This window comes from Pimephales promelas, chromosome 9 (genome assembly GCF_988280905.1).
Source record: "Pimephales promelas chromosome 9, fPimPro1.hap1.1, whole genome shotgun sequence".
In the NCBI taxonomy this organism is placed as follows: Eukaryota; Metazoa; Chordata; class Actinopteri; order Cypriniformes; family Leuciscidae; genus Pimephales; species Pimephales promelas.
In genome coordinates this window covers 34,018,071-34,037,621 of record NC_142777.1, presented here as the reverse complement: position 1 = coordinate 34,037,621, position 19,551 = coordinate 34,018,071, and the positions used below count along the sequence as shown (strand labels likewise).

Sequence of the window (19,551 nt, the reverse complement as noted above, 5' to 3'; positions counted from 1 at the left end):
TAACCAGACAGTTTCTGGTCCCATTGACTTCCATACACTATGAATGGGATTTCTGGTCCCATTGACTTCCATATTTATAAGAATATCAGTAAACAGACAGTTTCTGGTCCCATTGACTTCCATATACTATGAATGGGATTTCTGGTCCAATTGACTTCCATATTTAGAAGAATATAAGTAACCAGGGAGTTTATGCTCCCATTGACCTCCATAGTAGGAAAAAATATATACTATGGAAGTCAATGGGACCAGAAACCGTCTGGTCCTTTAAATAAAGTGCAAAAATTTGAATTACTGCAATTTGTCATTAATGTCCCAATACCTAAAACAACAGCTGAATTTTTAATTTACAGATATTATTTTGAGACGAGTTGAGTAATTTAAAATGAAAGAAAATTAACATCTGTAAAATTAGGATTTTTGTTCAGTGTGTTCTTCAATCCGCTGGTTCTAGATTGAAAGTTCCTGGCTGATGGCAGTTTGTTAAACAGGCTGTGTGACTGGGGTCGGCTATGATTTTGTAATCCTTCCTTAGACCACGTGTGGAAGATTTCCTGTAAAGTTAGAAGTTCGCTGTATAATAAGTTCAGCCATACGCCTTATTCACGGCAGCGCCATCTTTGTTTTTTAATGTGAATGAAAGCGAGGCTGTGAGGGATAGACATGCATCTCTTCAATGGGCTGTACTGTTATTTAATGTGTTTTCGGATTGTTCTGCTCATGAAATACTGGAAAAACATCTTTCCAAGAAATTTCAGTTGACAAAAAACTCCCGAAAATGTAAGTTGTGGAAAATTGTAAGTAATCTAGGAGCTTTATTCAGCTTTTTACAGCAGATGCCATTGGAAACACGGTAAGTCTATCCCTCACAGCCTCACTTTCATACCTGTCATGGCACTGCTCTGAATAAGGTCTATGCCAGACAATCAAGCACCCGGTACTTTCTGATAACAAGAAATGTGTCTCAGTACAGTGTGGTTATCAAACGTCATATTGATCAATGAGGTGCTTGAGGAGCCTGTGTGATCTGTTACAACAGGTAATCTAAACTTCTCCATTTTATCTTCCCTCTTTGCTTCTTGTACAATCACAAACAAATGCTATACAAAGAATGCAAATATTACCAAATTCAAAGTCAGTGACATGTAAATCCCCTTTCAGACGAGTCAGCTCTGACAAAACAGCCTTGAGTTTCATAAACTTCCACAGGAGAACCGTTGCAACATGCAAAACACAGTTATCACTTGATTTATTCCTTGTTTCGTTTTCCAACGAATTGATTGAACAAATGATTCAGTGATCGTTCATTAGGTCAGTCACTCATTTTGTTCCTGAATGGACCAGTGTTTTTGAATGAATCAGCTGGATGAATGATTCAGGGACACACTTGTTTAGTTCTGAATTAATTTGTGTAACGAATCAGCTGAAGTTATGATTCAGTCAGTGATTCACACAAGACCAAAATCACATACTTCCCTACTATAGTTGGCGAAAAACAGTATGTGACAAAAGTAGGTCTGAATTTACACTTAAGGACCAAGATGTCCTTCTGGCGAGATTCTGAAGTAGTCTATGCATATGATGGACACTTTACTATCCCATGAGGCCACGAGAGAGGATTTGTAGCCTAAATGGCAGTGAAGAGACGGAACTGACGCTGGTCGGTCACATGATAATAACAGCGAATGTAGTACGTTTTGAACGAATTAAATAAATGATGATTCAGTGACTCATCTCTAAGAATGACCTATAAGATAATGGGTTTTTTCCTAAAACCTAAAACATTTGTCCCAGATTCAATGTGGACCCCACTATACGTATACATGTATACATGTACTTAAGCACATATACTCTTTATACACAATTTTTGTTTAGAGAGCGACATTGATTTGTGTCATAAGTACATCTAAAACCTATAGAAAACTCCAAAGTTGATTGAAGAAAGGCATTATTCATATACTTGTGGCATGGCGGGGACACTCTCATATACAGAGCTAGCAAGTAGCGACTACACCACCCCAGCATCAAATAGCTGCAACACCAATTAAGGGCACACAAGTTTAATCACTTTCCCACAATCACCGGAGAATGAGGCGTGGATAAGTACAAAATAGAGGACCAATGGTAGCAATAATATACCAGAGGTGATTTATATATGACTAGGTTGATCACACGAAGAAACATTAGCAAGGTCTCACCACTGAGCTGGGGTGTACCACTATTAGGGCTGGCTAAACAGTGGGCTTCAAATCAGCCCGCATTGAGTAACCCGTGCACCAAATCTCAGAAGTACAACCACCAGTGAAATCCACAGCAAGAAAACCTACACCGCACACTCTAGAAACAGGAGAATTTCCCTGAACCCTCCAAGGAAAGCTAGCCAGCCTGCTATCAACCCTACTCTTTAAGCCTACTCTTAAAAAAGAGAAGAAAACCAAGCAATTGGGAACAAAATATAAATGCACAAGAAACAGCAACAACATTAATTGTTAATTATCACAGAATAATCAATTAACACAAAAATAAATAAACTGAAATAAATTAAATATCCCTTACCGACGATAAAGGCAAAAGCACAAAAAAAAAATCAAATTTATTTAAGGCTCCAAATCTAAATGTAATCCAAACCAGAAAAGAAAAACGAATAACACTAAACAAAAAAATCCAAAAATCAATGGTAATGGCATTGAATCAATGTTACAATGAAATGTAATGTAATCTCAGACAACACAGTAACAGCCTGAAATAAAAGAAGACTAAAAACCTCTCAAGATCTCAGCAGAAGTTCTGTTTGACAATTAATAGAGGTTTAGATGTTAATGTTTTATTGAAAAATATTTGGTCACCATTATGGTGATCAGTGATTGCTTTAGTTTACAGTAACAGCGTTTACCAAAACACATATTGTGTGGGAAAGTAATCCACAAACAAAGATGTTCAGATAACATAGTTTTAAGCATAATTAGAAGTAGAATAAGTCACTGATTTTACCCCTGACCAAACAAAAATTTGTTATTACTAGATTATATTCACTGATAATTCTTGCAATAGATCAGACATTGTGATTTTCAATTAAATTACATTCTATGATATGATATGTTTTTTTAGATACACAGAGACATCAATAATCAGCATATGGATCTCAGCAATACTTCATGCATGCTGGTTTTATATGTACTAAATGAATCACTGATCACCATAATGGTGATCAAATATTTTCAATACAATATCAACATCTAAAATTCTGTTAATTCTCAAAAAAACCTTGTGTGATTTATTATCTTCTTTTATTTGCAATTGATTTCAGACGGTGTGGCTTTAAGTCAGTTGTAGTTATGTGCTTCATATTTTGAGAGTCCAATAAGCATGTTGAACCAAAATCACATTGTAACATGGCTTCAATGCCATTACCATTGATTTTTGGATGAAATTTGAAAAAAAAAATATTCAACAATGTTGATTCAATGCAGTTGACACATTAACATTGATTTAACATTTGGTTGCTTGCTATCTGGGATGAGTGGGATCCTAGTCAAACACACCTGAACCAGCTAATCTATGTCTTCAGGATTACTAGAAAGCTACAGGCAGAAGAGTTTATCAGGGCCGAGCTTGGAGACCCCAGCTCTAGATACTTCTCATTTAATAATAATCATGGGGCGGAGCTGTCCGTAAACGCACTTCGCTACATACTGAAAGTGAAACTGAATGTTTTCAGAGAAAGAAATTAGGTGTGGTAGTGACAGTAAAGACAGTACCAACCAATCAAAGAGGGGGAGAGAGAGAGAGAGAGAGAGAGAGAGAGAGAGAGAGAGAGAGAGAGAGAGAGAGAGCAGAAGAAAGAGAACAAAATTAACTCCAGTCATCATCAAAGCTAATTCAAGGTAAGCTTGAACAAGTATTACTGTCTTATAACCAACCTTCTTATAATCTGGACTTATAATGTACGACTATTGTATTGAAGGGGAAAATATCAAAGCAAGCAGCATATAGGTAAAAGATTGCATAAGAATACTTAACATAACATTTTATCTGATCCAATGACATTTATACATTATATGGTTTAAGAGTCTAAATATGTTTATCTGGATATGGACCATTGTAAATGTTTAAATTCCCCAATATAGTTTTACTTTTAATATTGTATTCAGATGTCTTTATTAATATAAGTCTCATTGAGATTAAAATCTCTTTTACAAGAGGGATTTTTAGGGAATTTCAAAAAGGGGAATCGAAAACTGCGCTGCTTACTTGTATTCCGAGCACTACATGCTTCTATGCTGATGGGTTTCACTTGCATTTGTTCCTTTTCTTGGAAATTTTTTTAAGGATGGATGCAATAACAGTGATACTAACAGTGATAAACGCTTGTCGTGTTGCTGTAATGTTTCATATTTATGATTCTTTGTATGCGTCACAGTCATATAAAAATTTTTAGCAGGTGCTGTGAATCTCACCCACTCGTGGTTTTGTCTTCCGTGTGTGGGTTGATGTTTCAGTTGGTCTAGGCGAAATGCAAAGAGCTCCACTAACTAGTACCTGTATCCAAATTAGCTTTAGGGCAAAGTGGTGTAATGAGGAGCGGTATTCATTACCGTAAACCATGCAATTCCTGTAAATCCACTGAATCAGTATGATGTATTCTCGTGCACTGCTGTACAAAACGCGTGAGAAAGAAAAACAGTCCAAACAGGAACCAATGCAGAACTGGAAATAAGCTAGTCATATTCCCAAAATTATATTTAGGAGTGTAACAGCACAATAGATATAGATCACTGGAGTCATCAACTGGAGTCTAATAGCATCTATAATATCGAACTGTACATACACTTTTTCCATGGCCGTATCCGAGGCTCCTGTCGGTGCAGGTTGTTGCTGTCGGCCACCTTTGGCTCGGGTGAAATTGCATTCCTGTTCCACCTCGGTCTGGGCCACACCTTTCGCCCTGTTAGGGACGGACCTGAACATATCACAGAGGAATTCTGTTATGCACATATAGTTTTTTATAAAAATAATGAACATTTTTTCCACCTTATGTGGAATTATTATTAATTATGCATTTAAAAAGCATTCTGTGGTGAATGCGCAACCAATTTTGCAAAATTAGACTTGTTCCTGGGTCAACATAACTTGGAACCCTGGAACAACATTCCTGTCTGAAAATGTAATCCTATACCCCTAAACCTAACCCTATACCCATAAATTATCCCTAAAATCAGAGAGAATTGATTTGTGAATAAGACTCGTGTAGAATGACGAGTGGTTGTAAGCCTGAAGTTGACATAGGGCCCGACATTGACATACGTAGGCGGGATCATGTAAGTGTTTTTTGCTATTTTCAGCCTGACGCGATTATTATTTTCACGTTCTGCACCATGTTGTTTAAATGCGCCCATTTATGCATCCAGTCTGAAACCGAGGTGTGTTCAGGCTCATTGATGGCGTGTTGCTATTTTGAGGCAACAGAAGTAGACTGCACCATTGACCAACAAAAACCTGGTCTAGTCAATGGCGCAATATTTTTTTGTTATTTAAAGAGTGTGTTAGTAATGTGCGTAGTGATATTACCTGACACCGACACTCCGAAACTTGCTTCAAACGGTCCTTGTAATGAAACACTGCTTCGGAGCTTGTATCATTACGAAACTAGTCACAAGAAAATGAAGTCTGAAGCAAACACACTGGTTCACTCCTGTAGTGCACCACCTGACTGCTTTGCCAGCCCAATCCAGTGTTGACAGGTTTCGAAACATGGCGGCTGTGTTTGTGATAAAAGTCGGTGTTTGGGGTTATTATTAGTAGTTAGGAGTTATTATTAAGAGTGGATTGAGCTTATTTTAGTGTTGCTATGGAGCCAGCGAGAAAGAGAAGTCGTTCGCACGTTTGGGAACACTTTAAACTTATTTACCCGAATAAGGCTCTTTGACATTTCTGCATACAAATATTTTTACATATGTAGTGAATGATATGGAGAAAGACAGAAACTTCAAAAACACTCTGCTACATTATACAAGTTCAACCAGTTACACAAGCACATTCTTTAACATACAAAAATATCAGTCCCGTGACTCCCGTCCCACCAGTTAACAATGGTTATTCAGTTCTGCTCCCCAAGGGAAAGAAGCAGTTATGGTTTCTATCTGGAAACTATTACAGAAATTCTATTGGATGTAATGGTTTTCGTGGGAATTTTATTGGTTGTAATGGGAATTTAAAATTCACCAACATAAATGAGTTTTACAGCACTAACACTGTTTCAGCTTTGATCGCCTCAGTAATATACGTAATAAAAGGGGCGTTGGGGCTCACGTAATAAAAGGGGCGTTGTTAACATACACGATTACTAGCACTTTATGGTTGTCAGCTTTTTAGATCTATTTACATTTTGTTTTTATTTAAATTACTAAATAAAATAATTTTGGGCTCGACAATACTTTTAAAAAATTATAATTTCAGGTTAGTATAATTTATACAACTGCATTTGGATTATTAATCAATGTCGAAATAAAGTAAATCTGCAGAGTTTTACATTCAAATGCATGTAAGGGAAACATTGATACAGAGAAGAAAGAGTACTCTTCATGTGTGCTCAAAACACGGCCACATAATCCAACACTCATGATCATAATTTTAATTTTACAGATTTTTAAATGTTTTAATTTAATTTTTTTTGTACAGATACAAATTTACCTAATTTTACATATGTTAAATCTTAAATCTCCCTGTTATGAGTGTGAAGCCGCTTCAGACGATTCAGAGCGTAAACACACCTGAATCTGATTCGCGAACCGATTTAGACAGTTCTGCCCATAGATATGTATGGTTCTGCCAACATGTTTGATTAAAGGAGTAGTTCACCTTTGAAAAAAACTTTTCCTGATAATTTACTCACCCCCATGTCATCCAAGATGTCCATGTCATTCTTTCTTCAGTCGAAAAGACATTAAGGTTTTTGATGAAAACATTCCAGGATTGTTCTCCATAAAATGGACATCAGTGGGAACGGTTCAAGGTCCAAAAGTTTCAGTACAAACTGCAAACTGTCCAAAGGGCTTTAAACGATTCCAGATGATGACTAAGGGTCTTATCAAGCGAAACGATCACTCATTTAATAAATAAATTACAAAGTTTAAGTTTTATAAGCTCAGATGGTCGCCTTGCTCTGTTCTGTGACGCACGTTGTGACTCTCCTGTTCGAATTTGTTCATCAAAATGAACAAATCTTTTTCCGAGTCATTTGGTAATAACTAAACAAACGAACTGACTACATACAAGCATGACAAATACGTTATAATAACCGTAATTAAACTACTAAACTATACCTTTTCCATCTCTAAACAGCACTCTGACTCTGTAAGCATTATTGTCCGCCTCGAAATGAACACCGTTACTGAGAGTTTCTGATATTATCATCATTCTGTGTGATGAAATTTTCCTGAGAGACTGAGCGCGAGCTCACGAAGCTCCGCCCCTTGTGCCGGCAGCATCAGCTTATTTGCATTTAAAGGGCACACACTAAAACAGCGCGTTTTTCTGAGCCCCCAAAAATGACAATTTAAACATGCTTTAAAAATCATCAGTTGGGTATTTTTAGCTGAAACTTCACATACACATTCTGGGGACATCAGAGACTTATTTTACATCTTGTGAAAATGGGCATAATACGGGACCTTTAATCAACTCAATCAACGAGATAAGAGGTAACGTTATACAGCAGACTTACCTCTGTTCAATGACAGTTTTCCAGCATTCCTCCACCACCCCATCTTCTCACTTCTAACCATTCATCCCAACTTGGGATGCAGGGAATACTCTGGGTTCGGGCCAGATTCCGAGCTCATAGTCCTCCCCTAGGACAGCACTTCAAATACGCATAACCTTTACTCTATTTAATTGTAAGTGAAGTAAATATATATATATATATATATATATATATAATTTGACAAATTTGCAGCTTGTTGAAAATGACTATACAAATGTAAAAATGCATAAATGTCTCATATTTATCTCAAGCTCTGCGCTGACACTGTTGTCTCCTTGGCAAACAAGTGGAATTAAATCATTGTGTGTTATGGACATTATGTCACAACACAGTGGGAAACCCATACATACGTCTAAACTGTAAATGTGATGTGTTCAGATGTTTGGTGTGATTGGAGAGGATGGTCTCGTCCCCAGAGCGCGCAGCCGGCTGCCGGAGGTGTGTGAAGCTGTACTTGGGCTTCTTACACTGGTGTTTGTGTGGCTGCTGGACGCTGACAGGTTCATGGAGAGAACAGGAATGATCGCTTTTATCCTCACAGTGGCAGCGTTTATTCACAGTATGTGTTTGTTTGCGGAGGAGTGGTTCTTCCATTCAAGGCAAAGGTTTGAAACCAATGTAATAAGATTTAGTCTGGTATGAAACTGTTTTTTTGTATTGTTTCAGGAAAATGTGCTCTTTTCCAGGTATCACGGCAGAATAAATGAGATCCTCCAGGCCTGCTTTAAAGGACATGTCATTCTGGGAATGTGTGCAATATTGGTGATGCTATTGTTTAGTGGCGTTTCCTTCTCTAGCGAACAGTGGAGCACCATGGCCATCATGTGTGCCGTTTATCTGCTGCTCAACAGCCTGAGGATGCTGGTAAGAGAAAAAAAAAAAATCATTGTCCAAATCAAGAATATTCCTGAGAATTGTGGTAGTTTGCACCTGACTTTGTTTACCTGGGTCATCTCCTAATCGACTTGTCTAAACATCTTCTGATCGACGTTCAATAATATTTTATTGATAATATTTCCTGTGCAGCAGTAACCATAGACTCCAGCCAATATGCCTTCGAATAGGCTATAATCACGGCCATGATGATCTCAGACCAATTTCAGATTTAGAGAACATTCAAAAATAGCTAATGCTTTCATAACTACTAGCAAAATGATAAAACAGAGAAAGCATTCACTTAAAGTCCCCCTGTGGGGAAAATCAAGCTTTTACTTTTGTTTATATGTTGGTGTAAATGTTTATAGACCTTGTGTAGCCCCGCCCCTTTGCCGTCGTTGTCTTTTGACTTCCGGTCTGTGTTTCATAGCGATCTTGCATAGGTATGAATGAACTGCTCGTAAAAAAAATCCTGGTCGACATTTGTTAAGACATCTGCTTTACAATGCTTATGATAAACATTACAATGCTCATGATAACTTTTGTTAACTCTACAATAAGTAAATTCACTTCACCAGCTAATTCGAAACCGGAAGTTCAAAGGCAATATTCTAAAGATGACGGCACCCCGTTTCTCTGGTGCATAAGGTCTATATGTGTGGTGTTTTTTAATATGGTTTGAGACAAACCATGTGCAAATTCAGGTCAGCACCATTGCTGTCTGTGTAGGCTATATGTATCTGTGTTTTGCAGGGCCCTACTCCAGTGGAGATCTCAGAAATCTGTGAAGTGAAGAAGATGAATGTGGCTCATGGTTTGGCCTGGTCTTTCTATATCGGCTACCTCAAATTTATCCTTCCAGGTACATTTATTTGCAGTCCACACGTGAGCCACTGTTTGTTGAAGCCTCTAGAGGGCAGTAATGACACACTGCGATGTGTGCATGAAAATATATTCTTTGTGGAAAAATGTTTGTTCGCACAACTTTGAGAGAACCTTGCCAGAACTTTATCAGTTGTGAAGCTTACAAAAAAGGACAGAAACTACAATGAAATTCCTCCATATGACTCTTGCACAACATTCCAAGTCTACTGATGAGTTTTGACATAATAATACACACCTCAATTTACTCATAAAATCTATCAGTTTGCCATAGCTCTCAAATATTATTCACATGTCCACATATTCAAACATGGTGTGTTGCGTTCAGTCATTGTCAAATAAGTCTCACTTACAACGACTTTGCAGCTATTTATTCAACAGAACAGACACAATCTCAATCCCCCCCGAGTCCCGCCCCCTCTCACTCTCCCCTGGCTAAGCTGTCAATCAACATATAGAATATAACCTATTCTCTATGACATTCATAACAAGGCAAGTTTAGTACGTATACATCATGATTTGTGAATATGAGTGAATTGTGGTGTTTTTGGTTGTAGAACATGTCAGCCCCTGATCTCTTAATGCTTTCATTTGGAAATGTGCAGTGTCAATATTCTTCAGAATTTTTTTTTTTATTGCATGGTCATACAAGCATGTAATGACTTGAGAATGCATAGAGATTCTGCTCCCTTTTAATTTCCCTTTAACTTGCAGTTTTACAAAACAAAATCAGCCAATATTCCTCCACGGGAGCGAGACTGAGCTCTCCACGTCTACATATCCTTCTGCCCCTCAACGCCGTGGTCCCAAGCTCACCTGAAGAGGAGGACACTAATGTGGTCTTCCACGAGAACCTTCCAGAACTGAAGTTGGACATGGCAGGTGTGCGGAATCGTAGCTACAAGAACAGCGTCTACAAGATCACCCAGGACAATAAGGTGGGATAACGCTAATTACTGATCATTTTAGTTCTTTGATACTCGAATTAGTTCTTTACTTTTTCAGAAAAAGCTTAAATGGAATGATATGAAGAGCTAGCATTTAAGATGGTGTTTTAATTTGATTGAGAGAAGAGCTATGTTGCATGCCATTGCATATGCTTGTGTCAGAGATATTTTCCCCTAAACCTAACTACCTACCAATAATACTTATACACCAGTCGACTACAGCATCAGCTCCCTACATATACTTCTGCAAGTCTCCAATCGACTACACCATTCGTCTAATCCTATACTCCTAATGTACTCGTTTTCTTGCTTGCTAACTAACTTACTTGCTGACTTGCAGTAATAACTGCTTTATGCTTTAATTGTGTCCGGGACTTGGGTCCTACTCCTAGATTAAAAACAAAAATCAGTTGACTTAAAAAGGACCATTACTTAACTTTTCATAATTCAACCGTGAAATCTAATGTTTAATCTTGCGTTCCTCACCAATGGAAAATGTCTAAAGCAAGAGTGATTAGCAATTTTAGCTAGATTACACTTAGAAAAAAGTCTTAATGGGGTTCTACTTTATGCAAAACAGTATATAAGGAGAAATGTCTTGTTGCAAATTATTGCATAATACTTTCTTTCAAATTTCTCTAGAGATAAAGTATGTTTACAAGCTGCTTAATTCATAACATTTCATTAAAAACGAATTAAAACTAAATTAACTGATTAGAAAAACCATAAAATGAAGATGGGAACCTCAGTCTAAGGCCTGAAATGACTGGCAGAACCGTCTCTTCTAATAGTGTATGCATGCACACATTAAGATACTTAGAAAACCTACCATAAATAGTATACCTTTCAGGTATTAGCCTACTGTTACACATTTTAAACGAACTGCACTTAAATAGCATAGATAGTATAGATATGCAAATTGGGATACAAGGCAACACAACATTTAACATTTCAACATTTGTCAAAACAGCATCTCCTTGTGGTTAAAAGCTGTACTGGCACTGAATTTAAATGCAAGGTCCTACCTTCTCTGTGTTTCTATCCCTAGACTTATAGCTGTGTTCTGGAATATGCCACACCGCTGCGGACGCTGTATCAGATGTCCCAGGAGAGAAGCGCAGGCTTTGGAGAAAGAGAACGAAAACAGCAGGTCTTGCTGTTCTACAGAACCCTCAGCCAAATTCTGGACAATTCTCTAGAGTGCCAGAACCGTTACCGGCTCATCCTGCTCAACGGTGAGAAATCCCTTTCAGATCAATAAAATGAGCAAGACCTTTAATGCCTGGTTTCACAGACCAAACTTAAGCCTGGTCTCAGACTAAAATTGATGTTTGAGCTGTTTCTTTCTTCTGCTGAACACAAAGGAAGATATTTTGAAGAATGATTTTGAAGAACGAAATAATAAATGCTATGGAAGTCACTGATGCCAAAGTTCCAAACGTTCTTCAAAATATCTTCCTTTGTGTTCATCAGAAGAAAGAAACTCGTACAGGTTTGCAACAACTTGAGGGTGAGTAAATGATGACAGAATTTTCCTTTTTGGGTGGAGTATCCCTTTAAAGCTACACTGTGTAACTCTTTTAGTTTATTCTTAGCTAAAAACACTTAGTTCTTTCAAAAAAATATGTGCTCATTAATGTATATTTACTTTGTTCAAGTAATAAAATATTCTGGTTAGTGTATAATATGCCATTGAAAATACATACGGGTAAGGGGTTCTAATATCGGTCGCCATGTTGACTCTCCATCTTGAAAGTACATTAGCCAAAGAGGGACATACCCGTTAATTCAAGCTTCGCCTTTCGCCTTTACGTTTGAGTTAACACTCATGGACGAGGTCGAACTGGAAGTCATGTTAATCTTGGACTACATTGGCCACCGTAGGAGTTAAAACGAAATCGGAATTGAGAGGAACAGAAACTAATATTCACTGGATGGTCATATACCTTTTCACCGCTAGATGGGGGTAAAAATCACACAGTGTAGCTTTAACTAAAAGCAACTTGCACTGATATATTTTAAAATAGGTCTGCCATTGTTTTTGTTTTGTTTTTTTGTCTCAAGATGCACACAATGATTTTTCTAAAGCACGTTTAAATGCCCTAATTGAACTAAAGCCTAATCTAAGCCCTGTCTGTGAAACCAGGCCTAAGAGGCTTGTCCTGGAAATGTTCAAAATACAATCTTTTAGAGTTTTAAAAGCTTATTTGGGAGCTATTCTTGCAGCTCAGTGTCCATAATACTGATTTGGTACATCTGTTTTTCAGATGAGCACACAGGTGACCCTCATCAGCTCTCCAGGGAGATCATCCAGCACCTGAAACAGCAGGACGGAGAGATTCACATGGACCCCATCCGAGAGCCACCAAATGAAGTCTATCCAGTTCCAGAAGAGGGTGCGCTGTCTGCCGCTTTCCCAGAAGGCCAAATGAGCAGCGCACCCAGCCTCATGTTCAGCCTACCTCAATCACTGAGATCCGAACCAGTGGAGACGACTGATTATTAGCAGCATTAACAGGAGATGCGTGCTCTGCGGGATTTCTTGGTTGTTTGTGTTCAGTAATTACCTAATAGACTTTAATGTAATAATAATAAAGAATGTATTATTATATCAGCTGTTATTTATAATTTCTCTCTTTCCTTTCTTCCAATACTTATGGACACTTTCAGTAAGAAATATCTGCCAACACAGAACACACGCGATAGCGCTCATGCCACTTTTACAGGTCAAGTCTTGCTAATAAATTGCTCTATAATCACACATCTGAGACCAGTGTTATTTTAGGATCAATGATATAGTTTTTGTTTTTTTCTGAATTAGATTTTATTTATTTGATTTTCTGTTTTCACTTTAATTTTAGTTCAAGGTTTAGTAAGTTAGTGAGTTTTAGTGTTTTTTTAATATATAGTTTTATTAATTTTTATTATTAGGTTTACTTTATTTAGTTTGAGTTTTTTTTAGCTCTTCAAGTGAAACTAAACAAAAATGAGAAATGCTACATTGGCAAATCATTTTTATATATATATTTTATTTAAATTAATGTTTAATTAATTTCAAGTAATGGAAATGTTTTTATTATGGGTTTGGTTTTAGTTTTTGTTAATTCTCTGGTGCTGTTCACTAATTTTTGGCCGAAAATTTATACGTTTCGTTTTTTTCGTTTTTTTTTTTAGAATCGGAATGTAATAAAATTCGGTAAAGATTTTGGTACTTGCTTTTGTGAACACACACACACACACACACAATAAAATCATGGACCTGATTTTTCCCAGGATAACCATTCAAAAAAAATTTTTTTTCCATGATATTTTCTGATTATAACTTAGAATTTTTAGAGTTTTTTTATGATACTTTGCATTAATTATATAATTTTTATGAGCATTTTTTTTTCATTAGAATTTATATATTTTTTTATTTATTTTCAACATATGCAACATTTTCGGACGAAGAAGCCCAGAGGGTTAAAAACGTGCAAAAGTTTTGTCGGGGCTAAACCGGCCGAACGCAGGTGATGGGCCAGTTTGCTCAGCTTCATTCACTTTAGTGTAAGGGCTTTATAGAGTGTCATTTCAAAATGTTAAAATTAGCTCAAAAAAGATTTGACAAGAAATTAAAATAAATTATTGCTCTTTCAGAAATGGTAAGATTTCCAATGAAAGGTGTTTCCTTATTCCTGAAGAAAATTATTATTCTCAATAAATGTTGTTGAAAAAGTCCTTGCTTCTTCCAGTGAACAGCTCTCTACTGATTGGCTGCATGCCTACACTGAATAAGAGAAACATGTTCTAACAAGACCTGGTGACGTGGCGGAGGTGATTCGTAACACTGGGAATATTCAAACTAAATCACTACACTGCTTGTCTATGACTAATATAGTTGAATTATCTATCCACAGATCAGCTGATAGCTAATTTTAACATTTTGAAATTGCCCTTACACTAAAGTGAATGAAGCTGAGCAACTCAGCGGAGCAAACTAGTCCATCAGGTTTCGACATCTGAGCTGATGTCATTTCCTTGGTGGATTGACAAACTGATCCATTTTGATTACACTCAAACTTATAATGATTTCCATTGAAGTGTGTGTGAAAATGTATTTAAAATGTTATATTAAATAAATGATTAAATCAATATAGAAATAAATATTTTTATTATAGGTTAAACTAAGAGCTTTATATATATATATATATGTGTGTGTGTGTGTGTGTGTGTGTGTGTGTTTTTTAATATATTTATTGAAGCCCCAAATTCAAACATACCACAAACATTTCTTTCTATATTATTTTATGCAAAACCACACAAAATATTACTTAATTATAATATTTACTTTATAGTTGCTTTAACTTTCCTCACTTTGTTCACAATTGTTAATTATGTCTAACTTATTCCATTTCTTAGGTTTTTGTGATGGAATGAGTACCAAATAAATCATAATTTCTCCATTTTCAAATATTTATATTGAACTGTATAGTAGGCTACCTTTAAAAATATTTATTTACTTAACCAGGAACGTCCCATTGAGATACACTATCTCTTTTACAAGGTCAAATACTTTCTTTTCATGAAAACAACTTAAATAAATAACAGATTAGCCTGTGGATTTTTAGGCTATTATTGTGATATCTCCACCTCAAACAATCACTTAAATGATATTCAGAGATTGTATTATGGTGTAATTATTTATTATTGTGATATTTAGCCTACTACAAAATCTTTATTCGTAAAGACTGAGGATTTTCCCATGAATCAACACTCTCCATCTCAGCAGCTGATTGAGACGACACGTCCATCAGGTTTTGCTTTGACGCTGATGGATGAACATCACGAGTTTAAATCAAAAAGACTGATCTGACGCTCCTCTCATTGCTTTGCCGAGGAGCCGTGAAATGGAAAGGAGGAATAAGCTAAATATATTGTTGACTTCATTTGAGGTCATGTGAATGTATTTTACTAAAAGCTGATTCAGTGAAGACACACAATCACATTTTGCACACGCAATCACATTATAAAAACCCTCCACGGTCAAAGGTTTCATTAATTCTTCCTTCCTTGAACCACTCAGGAATACATATAGATTTATGGTTCACTTATCCTTTCCTCTTTACATGTCACTTCCCAAAGGTGGTTCTCTAGAAGTCTCATCTACTTCCTCATTATAACATCGTAAGATGGTTGTTTATTACTTCAGTGGAGCAGTGTGACGTCACAGCAACGACCGGTTGGTTAATGACAGAGAACAAAGGTGAGGTCACGAGGAAAAGTCCCTCATCGTGACTCAGAGACAGACAGACGGCAAACAGACAGAAGATGAGGATTTCAGACATGCCAGGAACACTGTAAAAGCTCTTCCAAGACAGTCACACATCTCATTTGGAATGAATGAAATCAAACTCAGAATCAAACTGATTGCCATGAAAAATAATCTAATTTTAAAGTTTTGGTCCCTATTAACTTCCATAGTATGGAAAAAATACAATGGAAGTCAATGGGGTCCATCAGTGGTTTGGTTACCGCCATTTTTCTAAATATCTTCTTGTGTTCAGCAAATGAAAGAAATTCATACAGGTTTGGAACAACTTGTAAATGATGACAGAATTAAAAGAATTTAAGTGAACTATCCCTTTAAGAGTGCTTCGTTGACAGGCCAGAACTGGATTTTACTGACAGCATTGTTTGTCTTTCTGGTCATGTGAGTCTCACCTGTGAATAATCTCATGTCATCTCTCACTGTCTGAGAATCACTTTCTATTTCAAAGTACATCCTCCTTCTGTCCACCTGCATTTTGCATGTGATATCAGAACAATGAGTCATCTGATGCAATAATTCAAAGATATAAAGTCATTTCTGTGTATTTACAAGTTCCTTTACTATAAATGTCTTTGTCTCATTGCTATCATTAGCATTTTTGTTTTGTTTCAGTGTGTAACTCCAAACGACAAAGTGTCTCAAACATTGCCAGATATATTTTCTAAAATGAAAGTAGTTTAGACATGTCTATGACCTTATGTCAATTGAGAAACTACATGTAAAAAAAATATATATATATATATATATATTTTAATATTGGCTATAATTTTGTAATAAGAAATAGCTATCAGTCACAGCATCTAAAAATATAAACATTACATAATATAAATGTATAACATTTAATCCAAAATTATTTTTATGTATAATATAGGCCTAATAGGCTACAGCATAATAATAGGCCAATATAATATAATATAATATAATCTTAAAAATAAAGGTTATTTATTGCAATCTATTGTTTCATGAAGAACCTTAAAGGATTCTTAAGATTATTAAAATGTTCTTTACACTAAAAAAAGGTTTCTATCTATAGTATATCACTGTAAAAAAATCATTATTTGTAATCACAACATTTTTTCTTTTGTCAAATCAACTTAGATAATTTATGTAGTTCAGATAATATAATATTTTGAGTTTCTGATGATTAAATCAATCTGCTTCATTGTATTTACTCAATTTTTCCATTTCAATGAACTTAAAATTTTAAGGCAACCAGGTTTATTTTTACTTATTTTTATTTCTACTTATTTTTTTAAGTTAAACCAACAATATTTTTACGGTGTGTATATGTGTGTGTGTGTGTGTGTGTGTGTATAGCCTAAATATAACTGAATATAGTATAAAACATAATCTAAACGTATGAATGCAAGAAGCTGGTTAGGTTGCATGTACTAAAGCATTCTGATCTGATTTAACCTCTCACGGGTTTTCGTCATATCGCCCATCCCACAAAGCTCAGCTGATGCAACACAACACAGCTCAGTATAAATACAGCCGGCGTAACAGAGACACACACATTTTAACCTCTTGCATTCATGGAAGGAACAAAGAAACACTTATTTGAAGAGTTGGGCGAGCTCTCGGGGAAACACTCGGAGAAAATCACGTTAAAATGGTCTATACACAAGCTCTCGTGCTCGGCCACGGGATGACCGTCAGAAACGAGCAGGAAAGCGGCCTATCGGAGGAGCTGCGCTTCCTACAGTGCTTCAGATCCGACGGACACAAGCTCCAACACGGCGGCAGACTCATGAAAGCACACAGCTTATCAAGTAAGAATCGTGGATAAAAGCGTCTGCTAAATGATTAAATGTAAACGTAAAGCGATCTATTGTGAGGAGGAGAGCGGGGTTTTCACAAACGCAGTCTCCGTTTTGGTTTCCTAGGTTGGCTTTAGATAGTCTAGTTTACTTTAAAAATGTTAAATTGGGATCTTTTTTGAATGAAAAACGGTTGAGGCAAGTTGTCTCGTGTTTATATTTAATCAATTAGTTTTTATATTTGTAAAATTATTAATATATGGCCACAATTGATTGTCATATATTACTACATTCTATACTAATTATATTAAATATAATATATTAATGATATTTTATTGTATAAATCAACAGAAAAGTAGATTGTGATGTATATCATTGTGTTATATTTTTAGTTTGAATGGCATAATTCAAATCAAGCACATAAATAGACATGTGACAACTTGCCCCAATCTGACTTTCATTATCGGTTAACAATTTCGTTACCCTGTCCATTAAAAAAAAAAAAAAAAATTATCTTTTTACTGTATAGCCTACAATAAACAGAATATTCACATTGACAACTTGTATAGCCTATAGTGTCCAAACAAAATGTATCTTAATGTCTAAAAGCTTTCCTGTATCAAGACTTTAAGAATTGTCTGCCGTAAGATTTCTCAGTTTTAAAGGATATGATTTATTTTATTGATGACATCATGAGGAGGGATGTACATTGTTCCAGTTTTCCAAACTTGCAACATATTAATTCAGCCTGCTGAAGTCCAACAGCTTAGATCATCTGATGGACCGGTGTACATTTCCTGATCCTAATTTAATGAGCCACTGGTCACTCTCAAACTCGCTGAGGCGTACTTTTTCTGTCTGATCAGCTGAGCCTGACACATTCTTCCCATTTACCCATTCACAGGTCTGGGATCTGAGTGCAGTTTGGAAGAGGAGGAAAGAGAAGACTTGTGTCTTCAGCTCGACCTGTCCAAACGCATAGAGAAGTGCCTCTATGACGCTAAAGGAGCGAGTCTGCGCTGTCAGGAGCTGCGTCTGCCCAGGCACATGACCACGCGTGTGGCCGGAGACATCCTGCGCTCATCCACGGATGAGCCGTGTGGGATACGGGGCGCACTGATCCACATGTTCATGGAAAGCAAGGGCACACTACTGAAACTGGGCACCGTCATTCCCGATCGGAGTCTCACGCCGACCTTCGAGGTGTCTGTGGTCCTGCAGCCTGACCTCGGCGGATGGCCTCCGCTGAAGATCCTGTTCGGGACCGGGAAGATCTTGAGCCTCCGACGGGAATACCGGCTGATCAAACGGAAGCTCTACTCGTCCGCCACTCCTACTGTACTTCAGTTTTATTAAAATTGTGGTATTACAAGTCAAATAAGGAGAAGGCAATGCCTGAGGTCTCGACTCGAGAGGACGAGGGCAACTTTAGGAACTGTTCATTTTGCACATTATTTCTCACTGTTACATCAGTATATTCCAGAGTTTACAGAATGTTTCTAGCAGCTATGTTATAATATTAAAATATAATTAATATGCATACAAATAAATAAAAACATGGAACCCGGTGCATATACACTATAGCGTTCAAAATTTATGGTCGGTAAGATTTTTTTTTAAAACGTTTTGAATGTATAAAAATCTTACTGACCCTATATTTTTGAACAATCATGTATAATCTAGGATTATAAAATATCATAAAAGCTCATAATATAACAAACTCTTATTTGTCATGTGACACTGCATGTGTGATGCGATCACAGTGGCATGTTTGTATGAGTGTGACTGCAGATTGTTCACTATTGATGTTCAGGGAAATGGAAAGGTTCAGATTGTCCGCTGATATATGTCGACACCATTAATAGTCATTGATGTGTGTTTTTTTTTTTTGTGTGTGTGTGTGACTGAAACGAACGGGACAAGCTGGTATTGTCTCCCAGTGAAGCGTTTGTAACAGTATTTTTGTTTAAAAGCACAAGCAAATAAATTATTCTTAAAATAACCCCGTGAACATCT

The 19,551-nt window shown here is 36.6% G+C and overlaps 2 protein-coding genes and 1 long non-coding RNA gene across 3 annotated transcripts in view; 2 read left to right on the top strand and 1 right to left on the bottom strand.

The window, feature by feature from the left end:
- The window catches only part of LOC148977588 (uncharacterized), a 31,251-nt gene extending 24,220 nt beyond the window's left edge, over window positions 1–7,031 (bottom strand). The window contains exons 1-2 of the long non-coding RNA XR_016169738.1: window positions 6,893–7,031; window positions 4,829–4,960 (exon numbers count right to left, since the gene is read on the bottom strand). This is a non-coding gene — a long non-coding RNA (uncharacterized LOC148977588). The remainder of the gene's footprint in view (window positions 1–4,828; window positions 4,961–6,892) is intronic.
- On the top strand, window positions 3,781–13,672 carry sting1 (stimulator of interferon response cGAMP interactor 1). Its single transcript, XM_039648471.2, has 7 exons — window positions 3,781–3,884; window positions 8,141–8,367; window positions 8,449–8,626; window positions 9,392–9,500; window positions 10,235–10,458; window positions 11,516–11,702; window positions 12,735–13,672. Exons 2-7 carry the CDS (start codon window positions 8,141–8,143, stop codon window positions 12,971–12,973), a joined length of 1,164 nt encoding a protein of 387 aa, XP_039504405.2. The 5' UTR covers window positions 3,781–3,884; the 3' UTR covers window positions 12,974–13,672.
- A 3,591-nt stretch (window positions 13,673–17,263) lies between these two features.
- On the top strand, window positions 17,264–19,537 carry LOC120460761 (DNA damage-inducible transcript 4-like protein). The gene is made up of 2 exons (XM_039648711.2): window positions 17,264–17,547; window positions 18,440–19,537. The coding sequence occupies exons 1-2, from the start codon at window positions 17,388–17,390 to the stop codon at window positions 18,889–18,891; spliced, it is 612 nt and encodes a 203-aa protein (XP_039504645.2). The 5' UTR covers window positions 17,264–17,387; the 3' UTR covers window positions 18,892–19,537.
- Window positions 19,538–19,551: the final 14 nt, after the last annotated feature.

What these genes read in the sequence shown, in the direction of transcription:
- LOC120460761 (XM_039648711.2), top strand. Translation starts at nt 17,388, where the DNA reads ATGGTCTATACACAAGCTCTCGTGCTCGGCCACGGGATGACCGTCAGA. An exon ending in GAAAGCACACAGCTTATCAA is followed by an intron (nt 17,548 to 18,439) that starts GTAAGAATCGTG and finishes ACCCATTCACAG; the next exon opens with GTCTGGGATCTGAGTGCAGT.
- sting1 (XM_039648471.2), top strand. Translation starts at nt 8,141, where the DNA reads ATGTTTGGTGTGATTGGAGAGGATGGTCTCGTCCCCAGAGCGCGCAGC. An exon ending in TCAACAGCCTGAGGATGCTG is followed by an intron (nt 8,627 to 9,391) that starts GTAAGAGAAAAA and finishes TGTGTTTTGCAG; the next exon opens with GGCCCTACTCCAGTGGAGAT. An exon ending in CCTCAAATTTATCCTTCCAG is followed by an intron (nt 9,501 to 10,234) that starts GTACATTTATTT and finishes TTTAACTTGCAG; the next exon opens with TTTTACAAAACAAAATCAGC.